Source organism: Myripristis murdjan, chromosome 10 (assembly GCF_902150065.1).
Source record: "Myripristis murdjan chromosome 10, fMyrMur1.1, whole genome shotgun sequence".
NCBI classification, from domain to species: Eukaryota; Metazoa; Chordata; class Actinopteri; order Holocentriformes; family Holocentridae; genus Myripristis; species Myripristis murdjan.
In genome coordinates, this window is record NC_043989.1 from 18,914,540 (window position 1) to 18,928,111 (window position 13,572).

At 43.0% G+C, this 13,572-nt stretch overlaps 2 protein-coding genes and 1 long non-coding RNA gene across 4 annotated transcripts; 2 read left to right on the forward strand and 1 right to left on the reverse strand.

The window, feature by feature from the left end:
• Positions 1 to 37: 37 nt before the first annotated feature.
• Positions 38 to 4,075, forward strand: pcdh20l (protocadherin 20-like). Its single transcript, XM_030061862.1, has 3 exons — positions 38 to 82; positions 565 to 688; positions 1,322 to 4,075. Exons 1-3 carry the CDS (start codon positions 48 to 50, stop codon positions 3,839 to 3,841), a joined length of 2,679 nt encoding a protein of 892 aa, XP_029917722.1. The 5' UTR covers positions 38 to 47; the 3' UTR covers positions 3,842 to 4,075.
• Positions 3,622 to 7,584, reverse strand: LOC115366425 (uncharacterized). Its single transcript, XR_003928829.1, has 4 exons — positions 7,077 to 7,584; positions 6,281 to 6,455; positions 4,140 to 4,175; positions 3,622 to 3,751 (listed from the first exon to the last, which is right to left on the reverse strand). It is a non-coding gene; the product is annotated as an uncharacterized LOC115366425 (long non-coding RNA).
• Positions 6,452 to 13,391, forward strand: plp1a (proteolipid protein 1a). 2 transcript variants are annotated; one of them, XM_030061863.1, is made up of 7 exons: positions 6,452 to 6,899; positions 9,295 to 9,481; positions 9,669 to 9,825; positions 10,170 to 10,338; positions 10,468 to 10,541; positions 10,656 to 10,721; positions 12,749 to 13,391. In XM_030061863.1, the coding sequence occupies exons 1-7, from the start codon at positions 6,896 to 6,898 to the stop codon at positions 12,905 to 12,907; spliced, it is 816 nt and encodes a 271-aa protein (XP_029917723.1). In that variant the 5' UTR covers positions 6,452 to 6,895; the 3' UTR covers positions 12,908 to 13,391. The 2 variants fall into 2 exon arrangements, with proteins under 2 accessions (XP_029917723.1, XP_029917724.1); XM_030061864.1 differs by lacking the exon at positions 12,749 to 13,391 and adding an exon at positions 11,144 to 12,585.
• Positions 13,392 to 13,572: the final 181 nt, after the last annotated feature.

Genomic DNA, 13,572 nt, shown 5'->3' on the forward strand with positions numbered 1-13,572 from the left:
GGCATCGCAGGAAAGAATGAGGTACACCAGGTGGAGGTGGATTTGTCATGCACGCCACCCTATACGGAAACAATATTAGCAGGTAATAGACATTTATAATCTATAGTATATGCCTCTATATGAATACAAAAAGACTATTAGATATAGCAAATGAAGGCATTAGCAGATATGAGTCATATTCTTTAGAATGATTATAATATCACCTCTGATGCTTATGAAAATGTGGTTAACAGTGGCCAGCAGTGTTTGTAGACACTGCCGTCATGTCTACAAATACAGCAACTCTTATGCAACGACAGAAGAGAATACCATGAAAAACAGCAGCGATCAAAAGCAATTAAAAGTTTCGGTCACTGATAAGTCACTTTCTTATCTGTCGGCACGCAAATCCCTGCCAACTAAAGTCAATAACCCCGATGTTTACATTGTTTACTTCAAAGCATTAATGTTCTCATCTCATGCAAGAAAACCTGTTGAACTGACTTGCTCCAATTTGTCAGGCTGCCATGCAAGGTTAAGCGTTGTAGGAGGGGCATGTAATGAATTCTACTTTCTTTGGTACAGGTGCAGGTATAAGATCCTGCCTTTGTGTTCAGCTTTCAGTCGCTGGTGGGGAACCTGGGTAACATGTGTGAGGGCTATGGGCCATGGGACTCTTGATAATATGAACTGGACTGGACTACTGCAGGTCAGTGAATCAAAAACAATTCAAGGATTATCTGGTCTTTAAAAAAAAAAAAAAAAAATCATTGCCACGTGTTAGAGCGTTTTTGATGGTGGAAAAAAGTGAAACTGTTTTTCTTTGTTCGATTTTATTAAGTTCATATATAATGAGGGTGTGATAGAGTGTCTGGGGTAGCACTGGAAAGTCCTTGAGTTATTGAGTTACAATGCTGTTTTATGCCATGGAGTGTATTAAAATGACAGCCATTCAGCTTCTTTTAATGGTCGTTAAAGAAAAAAGAGGAGAATACTTGGAAACATGTAGAAATATGTGCAAATGTGAATACTCCTTTTATAAAACCGACTACTTGTTTTGCTTTTTGTTAAGTGCTGTGGGTTAGTGTAATTGGCTCATGGAAGTGAGAGGCATCACATTACTTTCTCTACACAATGGTCGCTGCTTTTAAAAGAGCTCACTGAGGCGTTTAAACCTTATTACTATCTGGGGAAATTTCTATTCTGGGTCAGGTTCAAGTTTAACACACACACACACAAAAAAAAGAAAAAAAAATCAAAAGGAGTCTAATCATAGCCAATACATTAATGCTAATGTACATTATTTCAAGTTAATGCTCACTCCTTGTTTTCCTCCCATTAGAATCTGCTGATTATAGTCCACCTCAGGCAGATCACATGTGGTTCTGTCCAGTTTTCCATTCCCGAGGAGCAGGAGGCCGGCATTCTGGTCGGGTCACTTAGTAAACATTTTTCCCCTCCATACCAGCTCCTGATTCAGGACTACCTGTGGATGGACAAAAATACAGGGGATTTCTACACCACCGAGCAAAAGATGGATCGCGAGGCCCTCTGCCCTGAGGAGACAAAAGCTGAGGGATGCATTATCCCACACAATGCCATTGTGGGACCCTCAGGAGACCTTATACAGTTTCTTGAGATCATAGAGGACATCAATGACAATACACCTCATTTTGAAAACAGTGATATTCGCCTGAGTGTGCCTGAGGATGTGACCGTAGGGACCAGTTTCCTTATGGATGACCAGGCCCAGGACAGGGATGTTGGCCGTAACGGAGAGTTACAGTACCACCTAGACGGTTCTGATGGGGTTTTCAGTTTAACAGTGGAAGAGGGTCCTGTCATTATGTTGGTTGTGGAAAGGACTCTAGACAGAGAGACTCAGGATCAGTATCAGATGGCACTGGTGGCCACTGATTGTGGTCCAGAACCTTTAAGTGCTACAGTGACTCTGACTGTCAAGGTGACTGATGTTAATGACAACTGTCCGAGCTTTAGCCCTGACAGCCATCACAGAGTCACCATCCCTGGGGATTCCCCCAAAGACACAGTGGTGACTCAGGTCAGAGCAATAGACCCAGATTTAGGCCCCAACGCTGCCATCGTTTACTCACTCAGTCCCAAGGTCTCTGAGCGGGCCAAGCAGCTTTTTAGCCTGGACAGCCACACTGGGCACATCACACTTACACAGGACCTCCGGAGTGACAGTCCCGAGGAGCTGGTGTTGAAAGTGTTAGCTAGCAGCCATCACTGCCCCCCAGCAGACACTCAGGTAACCATATCTGTGCTCCCCACGGCAAGCCAAGTGCCAGCGATAAAGATCGGGTTCATAGCAGAGCATCAAAACCAGACTATGGTGTTACCAGAGAACCAGCCCCCCACTGTCTTAGCTGTTTTAGAGGTTGGGGGGGACAGCAGCTTTAAACACACATCTCTTAACATTGAGGGAGAAGTGCCTTTCATATTAAGCCCGCAGAATGGCAAGTATCTTCTTTCAACATCAAAGCCCTTAGACTATGAGATGAAAAGTGAATATCATATTTCTGTAGTGGCGCACAGGCCATCAGCTGAAGGATTTGTGAGCACACGCTCTAGGCAAGAGATCAGGGTGCTAGTGGTGGATGTCAATGATAATGCCCCACATTTCCTCCAGTCTCACTACCAACTGGAGGTAGAAGAGAACAACATTCCAGGTGTGTCACTGCTGAGGGTCAGGGCTTCAGATGCAGACAGTGGGCGCAATGGCAAGGTCACATATAGGCTGGGCCAACATACATCCCCCAAGTTTAAAATGGACCATGTGACAGGCCAACTGTCTGTGTCAGTCTCACTGGATAGGGAACAGCAGGATGTGTACACACTCACTGTGCTGGCGAGAGATAGCGGCTCCCCTCCCTTGGAGTCAGTGGCCACAGTATCCATTCACGTTCTGGACCAGAATGATAATGCACCACTTTTCCTAAGCCCACACTTCATCTTTTTCATCCCTGAGAATGTAGCACTGCTTGCACAGGTGGGTAAGGTGGGGGTGACAGACCTAGACGAAGGGGAGAATGGAATCACGGAGGTTCGTGTTGTAAATAGCAGTGGACCATTTGTTGTGGACAACGCCCAGGGGACACTGCGTTGCACCACCAACTTGGACCGAGAGACAGAGGACCGCTATGAACTACACCTGCTGGCCAGCGATCATGGGCGCCCCTTTGCTTTGACCTCCACTGCCAGAGTAACTATCTTTGTGGAGGACATCAATGATAACCAGCCAAAAGTGATCCTTCCCAACAGCAACCTGTCCTGCCTGACAGTCTCTCCAGCAACTGTGGCAGGTACCATGGTAACGAAAATCTATGCCATTGATGAGGACTCAGGACTAAATTCGGAGATTACGTACACCATTGCGGCACGAGAGCCAGCCCACCACAGCAGCCCCTTCCGGTTGGACTCAAGGTCAGGGAATATCACATTAGCTCAGCGTCTGCTAGGGACAGACCTGGGAATGCATCACCTGTTCATTGTTGTCAGTGATGGTGGGAAACCAGCTCCGCTCCACACCACTGTTTGGGTTAATCTATTGGTCAATGAGACCATGGAGCCTTGCCACCTGGACAGCGTGCCCAGGTCTCTGCCTTACAGGTTGGCACCGACCCCCGCGGAGGCACCCATCTGTGATATGGAGGAGAGAACTACCGGATCTGCTCAGCTGATATTCTTCGTAGGTCTGGGTATGATGCTGACTTCCATCTGTCTATTTGTGGCGACAGCTGTTTTTTACCTGAAACAGAAGAAAAGAAGTCCACGACAGAACAAGACAGGACAGATTGGGGAGAATGAGATTCCAGAAAATAGAAAAATATTACTCTGATGAGTAACAGACTAAAGCAAACACTGTGTAATCCTTGTTTGTACAGTGTCAAGTATGAAAGCAGCCTGTGAATTAAATACATTTTCAATATTTGTGTAAGGCTTCATGTATTTCCATGCCTGAATTCTTTGAATTATTCTGATACACAGTGCAATCACAGGTTTATCAACAGTTATCTTGGTAATCTATAAAATGAAAAATGGAATGAAAAAAACGTTGATCTGTTTTGCTAAATCTGATAAACCTTCTTCTAAGTAACAAGGAAACAAAGTCTTATGAGTCAAGTGTTAGACGTTACCTGCATCCTGAAGACTTTAGAGTCACATCCTGGTATCTGTGAAACAACATATTTTGATACTGTGACATGCAAGATTGGCCTTCATAGATCAAATCATATTACTGCAGGACATTTCTGAAAGAGCAGTAACAGTCGTCTTTATCTGGAGGGATTACTCTCCATGACCCCTGCCACGAGAAGAAACAATCTGCAGGGCTGAGGACTGGGGTAATGGTTTGCTAATTTGATTGGGCCTTTCTCAGATTTCCCACTTTGAGTGATGGGGAGCCTAAGGTATTTAGACACAAAAGGGTTTAATGTTCCTCTGGTGGGGAGGTGATGAAAGTATCCCAAGGCTGCTCCTTGGGAGGGAGAGAAGGCCACCGGAGGGGAGAGGGGTTGTGGGGACAGGTGAGAGGCGGCAGAGGGAAGGCACACCACCATCTCAAGTCACGGCCTCACTCTTGTTACCTTGTAGCACCTCTTCTCACCCACACGGTGTTGGATCTCACCCAAAGGCAAAAAAGCTGCCGCACTGTACCTAGTAACCCAACAGGCTTGCTGCTTTGATGACAGATGTTTGGACTGAAATCACACTGTGTTCAAAGAAATCCTTACTAAAAGCGGTTGCTCTTTGTTTAACTCCCTCCGTGTACAGTTGTTTGCTGAGAAACAAATAAGATATCAAACCGGGTTAAGTGATGCATTAAAAAGCAAATCAACATGAAATCACGTGGAGGGGAAGACTGTTGCTGCACTGCTCTCTATGAGGTGAAACTTTGAAGCATGTTGCACTTCTGGCAGCACCCCAATCGCTAATGGCAAAGCAGATGTTTCATTTTGTATCAGGTGTCAAAGGCGAAGTACATGCTTTGCTCTATGTGAAGTAAGGTTGATATTCTCCTTTTTCTTTGTTCTTACAAATCCAAGAAGATACAAACATGTTACACAAGGGCATGTGTGTACGGTATTACAAACAATAGAAAGTTGTTTGCCAAATCCACCTTGTAAAGTGGGAGCAAAAAAGAAAACCTGAATCTCCATGCCTTTGAACCAGCATGTACAACAAGCTGGTTAATGCTTCCTAACACTGGTGAACATGAGGTGTCCCACTGATCATCTGAGATAGCTGCCCAGAAAATCAGATGGATTATCTATCTGTCCTGTGTTGTGAGGTTTACTAAACTAATGAAAAAAAAAAAAAGTCCAATTACAAATTAAGATATTCAGCATATGAAAACAAGGCTTATATTGTTGCACAAATATTGGTATGAAACTAAGCATGCAGAGTCTATTCTATTAAAAACTATTAAATCTATTAAAAACAGACCAGGTCTGTGGTTATTAAAAAAAAAAAAAAAAAAAAAAAAAATATATATATATATATATATATATATATATATATATATATATATATATATATATATATATATATATGTCCTTGGTTAATGAAGTGTCTCACATTTTTTCTCACACTGAATCCTCCACACTTCAGAAGCACAATTCAGTTTCATTTTCTCTAAAAGAAACCTATAGTGTTCTGGAATACATAGCAGATTGAAATAAGGCTCTTCCAGCCCAACATGCCTCGACAGGAGACAGTCTGCCATCTACTGGACATCCAGGGAACCAGTTCTACCTCTTTAATTATTTCTGGTATTTGGCCAGAGGGCGGAGATGAATCAGAGGACAGTCACTCAACTAACAGGCCGTCAGTGTTAAATCTGCTGGCTCTGATTCCCATGCATGTTGCTCTGGTCAATATATATGAATAGCTACATGACATCATTTTGATCAGATTTTTTTTATTATTTAATTTTATTTAATTTTGTTTTGTTTTATTTATTTATTTGATTTATTTATTTATTTATTTAGTGACGCATCAGATTTGATATGGGGGTACGAGGTTGCATGAGTTCATACTGACAGAGAAATTAGCACTGAGCCAAATCCGGAATTGATTATTTCAGTGATAAATGGGGTTAGTTTAAGATTACAGAAAAATGAAATTAAAAATCTCAATTAGACCTTTTTTTTCTCAAAGAAGCTCATTTTAATGGTGCTAATAAAATTACTGTACCTCATTTGTCAGTATTACACCAAATACATGAGAGGATATTTCAGGCGATCAATAACAGATGGCATGCACATCATTTCCTCACCGGAGAGCATCACCTGACTCCTGTGCAGGGGCCCTTGTATCCTCTTCATGTTTTCTAACCACAGACACATCACCTTCGCTGTTCATGGGCACACGGCGTCTCATCTGCATGATCCACGGCCTGTTTCTCATTCCGTTTTATTTATCACGCTGACAATGTTGCCACTCCAGGGTAGCTGTTAAAAACAAAAGGCCTTGGCAAACCGTGGACTGTATGCCCTGCAGGGGGTTGAGATGATCAACTCACAGCAGAGGTAGCTGAAAATAAAAGATTTTTCTCTTATGCCAGCGCTCTCCTATGCAAATGACTGCTGCTGCTGCGGCTGCTGCTGCTGCTGCGCACTAACAATGAACTAAGTAAATTTCTGCAAGCTCAAGAAACCTTGACCTCCTCATTATTCTCCGCCTTGAACCCGGGCCCGCAGTTCATTGAAAAGCGACATTGTTTCTTTAAGATTGGACTTGCAGTCATCAGCGGGTCTGTCCATTGTTGGGGGAACAGAAAGCGAGTTGAGATTGATATACGGGGGACGAAGACAAGTTGCGCATATTATCAGTGGAGCAGCTGCAGTGCAAGCAGCAGTAGCCAACAAGTCCTGAACGCATCCGTCCAGACATGGGTAAGAAAACGCAGCCAAACGACACTTACTTTTAATTGTCTTTCCTTTACTCCACACTATCAAGTCTGTTTTTCTGTTTTATGCGATTGCACCATGATACGAACGGGTTTATAAGAGGGCATCAAAAGTTTGCAAGTTTTTTTTCCCTCCTCCCCAGTTTAGAGGACGGCTACTCACCGGCTGATGCTCCACTGATATTATGAGATTTATTTCATGCTTGAGATGGCAGGGCTACTTTCAGAGGAGCCTTGTCGCATTTGCTTTCAGCCGCAATCTTTCTCAATTTCAAAGGAGCGAACTTCGCTTCAGCTGTGCATTTCTGTTGAAAACTAAGCCTATATTTTCATTTGAGTCACAATCGAGAGACTCCAGTCTGCTTTGGTCCAGAGTAAGTGCTGCACCTGTTTGTTTGGCTGCTGATGTCATTAATTGGAGTTAGTTGGCATTGGGTGAATCTCATAGAGTAATAAGTAGTCAGATAATTTTGTATGTTCCGGATAATGTGCCTAAAATTAGGTTGCTTGTACTTCTTGGTGGTCAAAAGTGTAGTAGTGCTTACAGAGAATTGAACAACTTCCATCTAACTTCTCTCCCAGTGTGATGGGACTGAATGGAGGTAATCTGTCAGTTTTCTAACGTTTTTATGTTGACTATCTCCATTTCAACTGCCTCTTCCATGCTGTAGTATTATTACGCAATCTGGATGACAGACTGATCGCACAGTTGGTGTCTCTTTGTGTCTCACACATACACACACATGCACACACATACACACACAGCCAACAAGTACATGTGTCCAATTAAAGAGCTATCTACTTGCCCCTCCCACCATCTGTGCTTACTGTAATGGTACCAACCACAGTCTGTCTACTACCATTGTGTGTGTGTGTGTGTGTGTGTGTGTGTGTGTGTGTGTGTGTGTGTGTGTGTGTGTGTGTGTGTGTGTGTGTGTGTGTGTGCGCGCGCATCATGCAAATAATGGCACACATGTACACAATTGCATTGTTTGTTTATAAATTTGTTTTCTCCCACTTCCACTGTAGACAGCTTCCTATTGTCACTTCCACGTTCCTGTGGCTCCCCATAAGGAAGTGTGAGCGCATCAGTGTGTACATTTGTGTGTGAATATGTGTGTGTAGTGTGTATCTGTGTCAGGCATTGAGGTGCCTCTGGCCTTTGTTTGCTTGACATTGGTGGCCCTTGTACCCCCATGATGCTGTGGGACAAAGCCTGTTGTCTCTGCAGTCACAAAAGCAGCCTCTCTCTCTCTCTTTTACTCTGTCTCTCCTCTCTGCCCCCCCCCCCCCTTTTTCTCACACTCTCCATGCTGGACCGTGAATGGAGTCAGGGTGCGAGCTGAGGTCAATGCAAGCACATCCCTATGCCCTTGGCCGTTGGCATCCATTCAGACAGCAGATGACTGTGAGGGAGAATGCACAGCTTTAGCAGCACCAAGTGAACTGAGCAGCCTAGCTGGCAGTGCAGGGACTGGTGTGATTATTAGGGCTGAACCATATGGTGAAAAAAAAACTGCAGTTATTTTAACAGATATTGTGATTGTGATGTGATTCACAATAAAATACTAAAATAATGATGATATGATTTTTTTTTTCTGTGGTCTGAACAAAACATTTTTTTTTCTTATGTCTGGAGAATATGAGTTTTAGGCCGGGGCATCTGTGTAGCATCATAATTAGGGATCGCAAATATTGGATTTTTTGCTAATATCTGATATGGTCTTCTAACTTATTTGGCCAAATACATTTAATGATATTTGCACATTTTCCCTCCTAATTGCAGAAAACATCATGTCTCTCCTGTAGTGGAATTAACATGTTCATGATAATGAAATGCCCCATCATGATGGCCCACTAGCTTTTCAAAATGTAGACATTCATTGGTCAAAATACGAAAATTTCTTCAACCAAGGTTATGTAAAACAAAAAGATTCATCCAGGTGTGGATGATGGTCTCCCAGAGACAACCCTGACAATAGCTACAGGCCCAATACCTGTATTTCATTTTAAAGCCAATATTGGCGTTACGATGACATGCCAGTATTATCATGCATCCCTAACCACAATACTTGAGATGTAATGGTATTTTGTCACACATTCAGCTTCTGCAATTTGGATATTGCACTTGGCCATATTGCAGTTTCAACATTTTGATTTATCGGTTTATCCCTTTAGACTACAGCGTGTACCATGCACTTGCAATGTTACGCATTCGAAAGCAATTTATGACCTATGCCAGCCCAATTTTCTCTGACCTTTTCACCCTCTCACTCTCTAAAAACTCTTGGCTGTTTTCTTAGTGGAAACATAGATGCTATTTCCATGATTGTCAGTCTATCATCTAAAAGCATCATTGCACATCCATGTCTGACAAACAGGTTGCTATGACTGCTGTATGCGTTGCCTGGGTGGGGTGCCATACTGCTCCCTGGTAGCCACACTGCTGTGTTTCTCTGGCATTGCCCTGTTCTGTGGCTGTGGGCACCAGGCACTCACAGAGACAGAGAGACTCATCGAGACCTACTTTGCCCGCAACCTTCAGGACTACATTACCCTCGCCTACATGTAAGTGGCCCAGCTGAGCGTTCCATCATTCAATCATTAATGAGTGACCTTTAGGCCATCCTTTCAACCTTGCCACAGGATTTCTATGATACAGTCACTAAACAACAGTCTCTATTCAGATAATGGCTTTGCATGCATGCTGTACTATTTCAGCCCTGCATGTTGACTGTTTTTCTCCTCCTCTCAGCATTCTGTACTTCCAGTATGTTATCTATGGTCTGGCCTCCTTTTTCTTCCTCTACTGCATCGTGCTGCTGGCTGAGGGCTTCTACACCACAAGTGCTGCCAAACAAACCTTTGGAGAGTTCAGAAGCACCATGTGCGGCCGCTGCCTCAGCTCCTCGGTGAGAGGCCAAGAGTGGGACTAGTAAAGAGGGTTGGAGATTGGGCGGGATTAGTACACATATCACTCCCTGGTGGGTGCTGAGCCGAAAATCTTCAGGCTGCTAAAACCTTCGGGGACATGCAAAGATAAGCGTACAGTGTGTGTATGAGTTGTCTGTATTAAACACTGGGGAAAGATCTTAAAAAAAAGGTGGGAGTGGACCAAAGAGAGAAGAGAATAGTTGGTTAGATAACAAGGAGAGCTAATAAGAAGAAAATGAATGCAGCATCAGTGGGTGCTAAAGTGAGTTCCCATAAATATGAAAACTGACTGAAGTGTTTATTCTGCTTCCTCCATATGTAGTTTATAGTGGTGACATATGTACTCGCTGTACTGTGGCTGTTGGTGTTTGCCTTCTCCGCGCTGCCCGTCTACTTTTTCTACAACATGGACGCCACCTGCCACACCATTGACGTTCTGACTGAGACCCCGGCGAGTATCAACCAGCTCTGTGTTGATGCCAGGCAATACGGTGAGCAGAAACCCATTTGCGGCAATCTCTATATATCCCTGTGTTACTGGCTTCTTGCACAAAATACATTTACTTCATCTTGTCTGCCTATAAGAGGCTGTACTGATAATGAAATGAAATGTCCAACAGGGCTACTGCCATGGAATGCAGTGCCGGGGAAAGCTTGTGGCATGACTCTGTCCTCTGTTTGCAAGACCAGAGAGGTGAGTAAAAAGAAATGATTCAGGTTCTGCTGTCAGCTCTAGAGCTCTACAGCTTCCCTGACATGAAATGAAGTGGCCGTGTTATCATCACTGACTCTGACCTCTTTCTATCAGTACCGAATGACCTATGATCTCTACATTGCTGCCTTCGCCGGTGCGGGCATCACTCTGCTGGCTCTGGTGAGTGATTATGCCTCAGTTGAGGCCAGTTTGGCTGCTGTACCACTCTGGGGCACAATAGTGTTATATGACTCATGTGACACAGTGACGCTCAAAGTGTAGGCGGTGAGGCATCTCAGACCTCCATGACTGATGACTTCTGTACTATTGCTCTGTGTTCCTTTTGTCTCAGCTGACACAAACATCATAATAATGCCGTAATGTCTGGTGGTTTTCCAGCCAGGCAAATGGTGCGCCCATTATATTTGCATGCTCCATTACAAAAACTGTTATATGGAAAGAATCTGCTGTCTAAATGAATACCATTGGCAGTTAATTTGTTTTTTTTTTCCCTCATTTCTTGACTATAAGGGTGTTATATTGGGTTCATCTTATATTCAGTCCTGCTCTGACACTTTCTGTCTCCCTCTCTCCTTCTGTAGCTGACCTATATTGTGTCAACCACCTATAATTTTGCGGTTCTGCGGCATCTGGGGAGGAAGGGCATAGGGGCACGGTGTTAGATTCACCAGCTTCTTGTCTGCGCTGTAACCACTGCACATCAAACATGGGGACCAAAAGGGACGGCAACAATTTTCTACTTCCACTTCCTCTCCGCACAGCCACCTGTAGTGTTGGCTCCTTGGGCCATGGACTCATTTACCAATCTGTTGTTGTTCTCACCAGAATGTCTCTCTGTTTTTACTCTCCTGTTTTTTGTAAGAATATCGCTGAAGTACTAATTTTACTAGGTCTGTTTGTTTATTTTTTTCATTGTTTGCTGCTTTGACGTAGGTCTTCAATTTCAGTGTTTTTAGCGCTTGCTTTTTTCCCCATGTCACCAAAATGTATGTAGATATTTGTTCTTATTCATTGAGATTAGTATGTAAAATACCTTTAAGCTTCCCAACACTCCAAATTCAAATAACACACCGCTAACAAAATAACATAGGTAAGAAGTAACAATGAGTTTGTTTTGCAATGCATGCGCGGATAGAAGCGTTATGGGAAATAAGGATTATAGGTTACCATGGCTACCATCCCATCACATCTGGTTACCATGGTGGCAGACAAGCATGCATTCGCAGTCTCACTCTGACCTCGGGACTTTTCTCACGGGCTTGAGAAAAGCCTCAACAATGGAGTCATGCCTACTTTAAAAGCCGACCAATGAGAGGCCAGTTGTGGGGGCCACCTGCATTAGGAGTCTCTGCCAAGGGTTATATTACGTGTCAAAGGAGAGGGTCTTCTGGACAAAGAGAGGGTAAGACTTCCCAAAAGCCTGAATACAGCTCTTCTGTGACAGCAAGCGTACACACAACACAGCCACACACACTCCCCTCTGATAAAGGCAGCGATGGATTGGAGCGCAATGAGCGAGAGAACTATGGGGATATTAGAATTGTTTGATTGGTTTTGTTCCAAAGAAGGGACACACTTGTTTAGTTGGCTTATTATACTGATCTAGAAAGGTCTGAAATTGTATATCTCATCATTTTGAGATGGATATGAAGTGCTGCAGGTGCTTACTTAACTAGCAAACCTCATGTTATTAGATGAAAGCACATTGTTGAGGTGGGACTCCTGCCTGCTGTTAATGCATGACTGAGGTACTGTTATAGAGATAGGACAGCTTCGTTTTGTCTCTAATTCTATAGGAATTTTTTGTAGTTATTGTATAACTTCTTTTTACTCACTTTAGGTAAATGTGCTACTGATTATTAATTTACTCGTTGGGCATTACTAACAAAACCTTTTAGAATATTAAAATTTGGTGGAAGCTTTACCCAGCTGTGGAGTGTTGGCTTTATGAAGTACCAGCTGGCTGTTTGTTAAATTTTTTTAATGTGTTGGTAATATTTCATAATAAAAGAATATTCTTTGATACATGTGTGCGGTGCTTCAGAAAGAGAAAGAAAATACTGTGTTTGTCTGTGTGACTCTGTGCATGTCTGGGTTTGTGGCAGGGTGTGTAACAGGCACCTCATCCCTGGCCCACTGCCACATCTAGGGGCGAAGGTGTTTTGTATTTCCTCTTTTGTCCGCAGGTGCTCTGTTCCCTGCACTTGGCTGTGAACCAGGTGAGCCTGAAGGACCTGAGGCACACGGAGGACGAGAGGAGGGGCTTTGACTTGTATGGGAGGCTGCAGAGGGACAGAGGGGGGACTCTGAGCTCTCCTTACCCTGCAAACATATCTGACACCTAGTGACAGCACCTCCATGCTTTGCTGTGGGAGCCAGTTTCCTGGTAGCGCAAACATGGGGTTGGCATTTTTTTTTTTTTTTGCAACGATTCCCTTTTATTTTGTTGTTGTTGATCTGAAATAATCTGTAAAATGATACTAACACAGTTGGGTACTTTAGTCATTTGTGTTAAAGGTCAATGATCTGAGCCATAAGGGTTCTTGAATATTTTGTGCTTACTTCCCAAAATGTTGGTCTGTATTTGACCCATGTCCTAGAATTTATGTAATCAGAATGAAGCAGGCTAGTATTTACTGAAGTCATAGGTTAAAAAAAAAAAAAAAAAAAAATCATTGATATTTTCTTTGAATGGCAGACAGGATACAAAACTTTTGTCACTGGTATGTCTTGTTTTTTTTCTGCCAAGACTTGATTTCTTAAATAAAAATGCAGTGCTTCCTTGAATAATCTTATCATGTAGAGAAAATATAAAAAATGTTAAATGTCTGCGACTCTCTCACTTGTGGATAACAAATTCAATGACTTTCAAGTTGTTTGGTGAATTTCAGGGACTACATATTGACATGTTTTGGGCGCGACTGCTAAAATTCAAAGGCCTCAATTTTTCCTCCTGATCTTGTCAAGAAATCATGATCAATTAGTTCTGTAAAAAAAACTGCTTTATCAA

Coding starts and splice junctions, on each gene's coding strand:
- pcdh20l (XM_030061862.1), top strand. CDS start 48: ATGCACGCCACCCTATACGGAAACAATATTAGCAG. Junction 83..564: donor TACGGAAACAATATTAGCAG/GTAATAGACATT, acceptor TCTTTGGTACAG/GTGCAGGTATAAGATCCTGC. Junction 689..1,321: donor ACTGGACTGGACTACTGCAG/GTCAGTGAATCA, acceptor TCCTCCCATTAG/AATCTGCTGATTATAGTCCA.
- plp1a (XM_030061863.1), top strand. Junction 9,482..9,668: donor TACATTACCCTCGCCTACAT/GTAAGTGGCCCA, acceptor TCCTCCTCTCAG/CATTCTGTACTTCCAGTATG. Junction 9,826..10,169: donor GCCGCTGCCTCAGCTCCTCG/GTGAGAGGCCAA, acceptor CTCCATATGTAG/TTTATAGTGGTGACATATGT.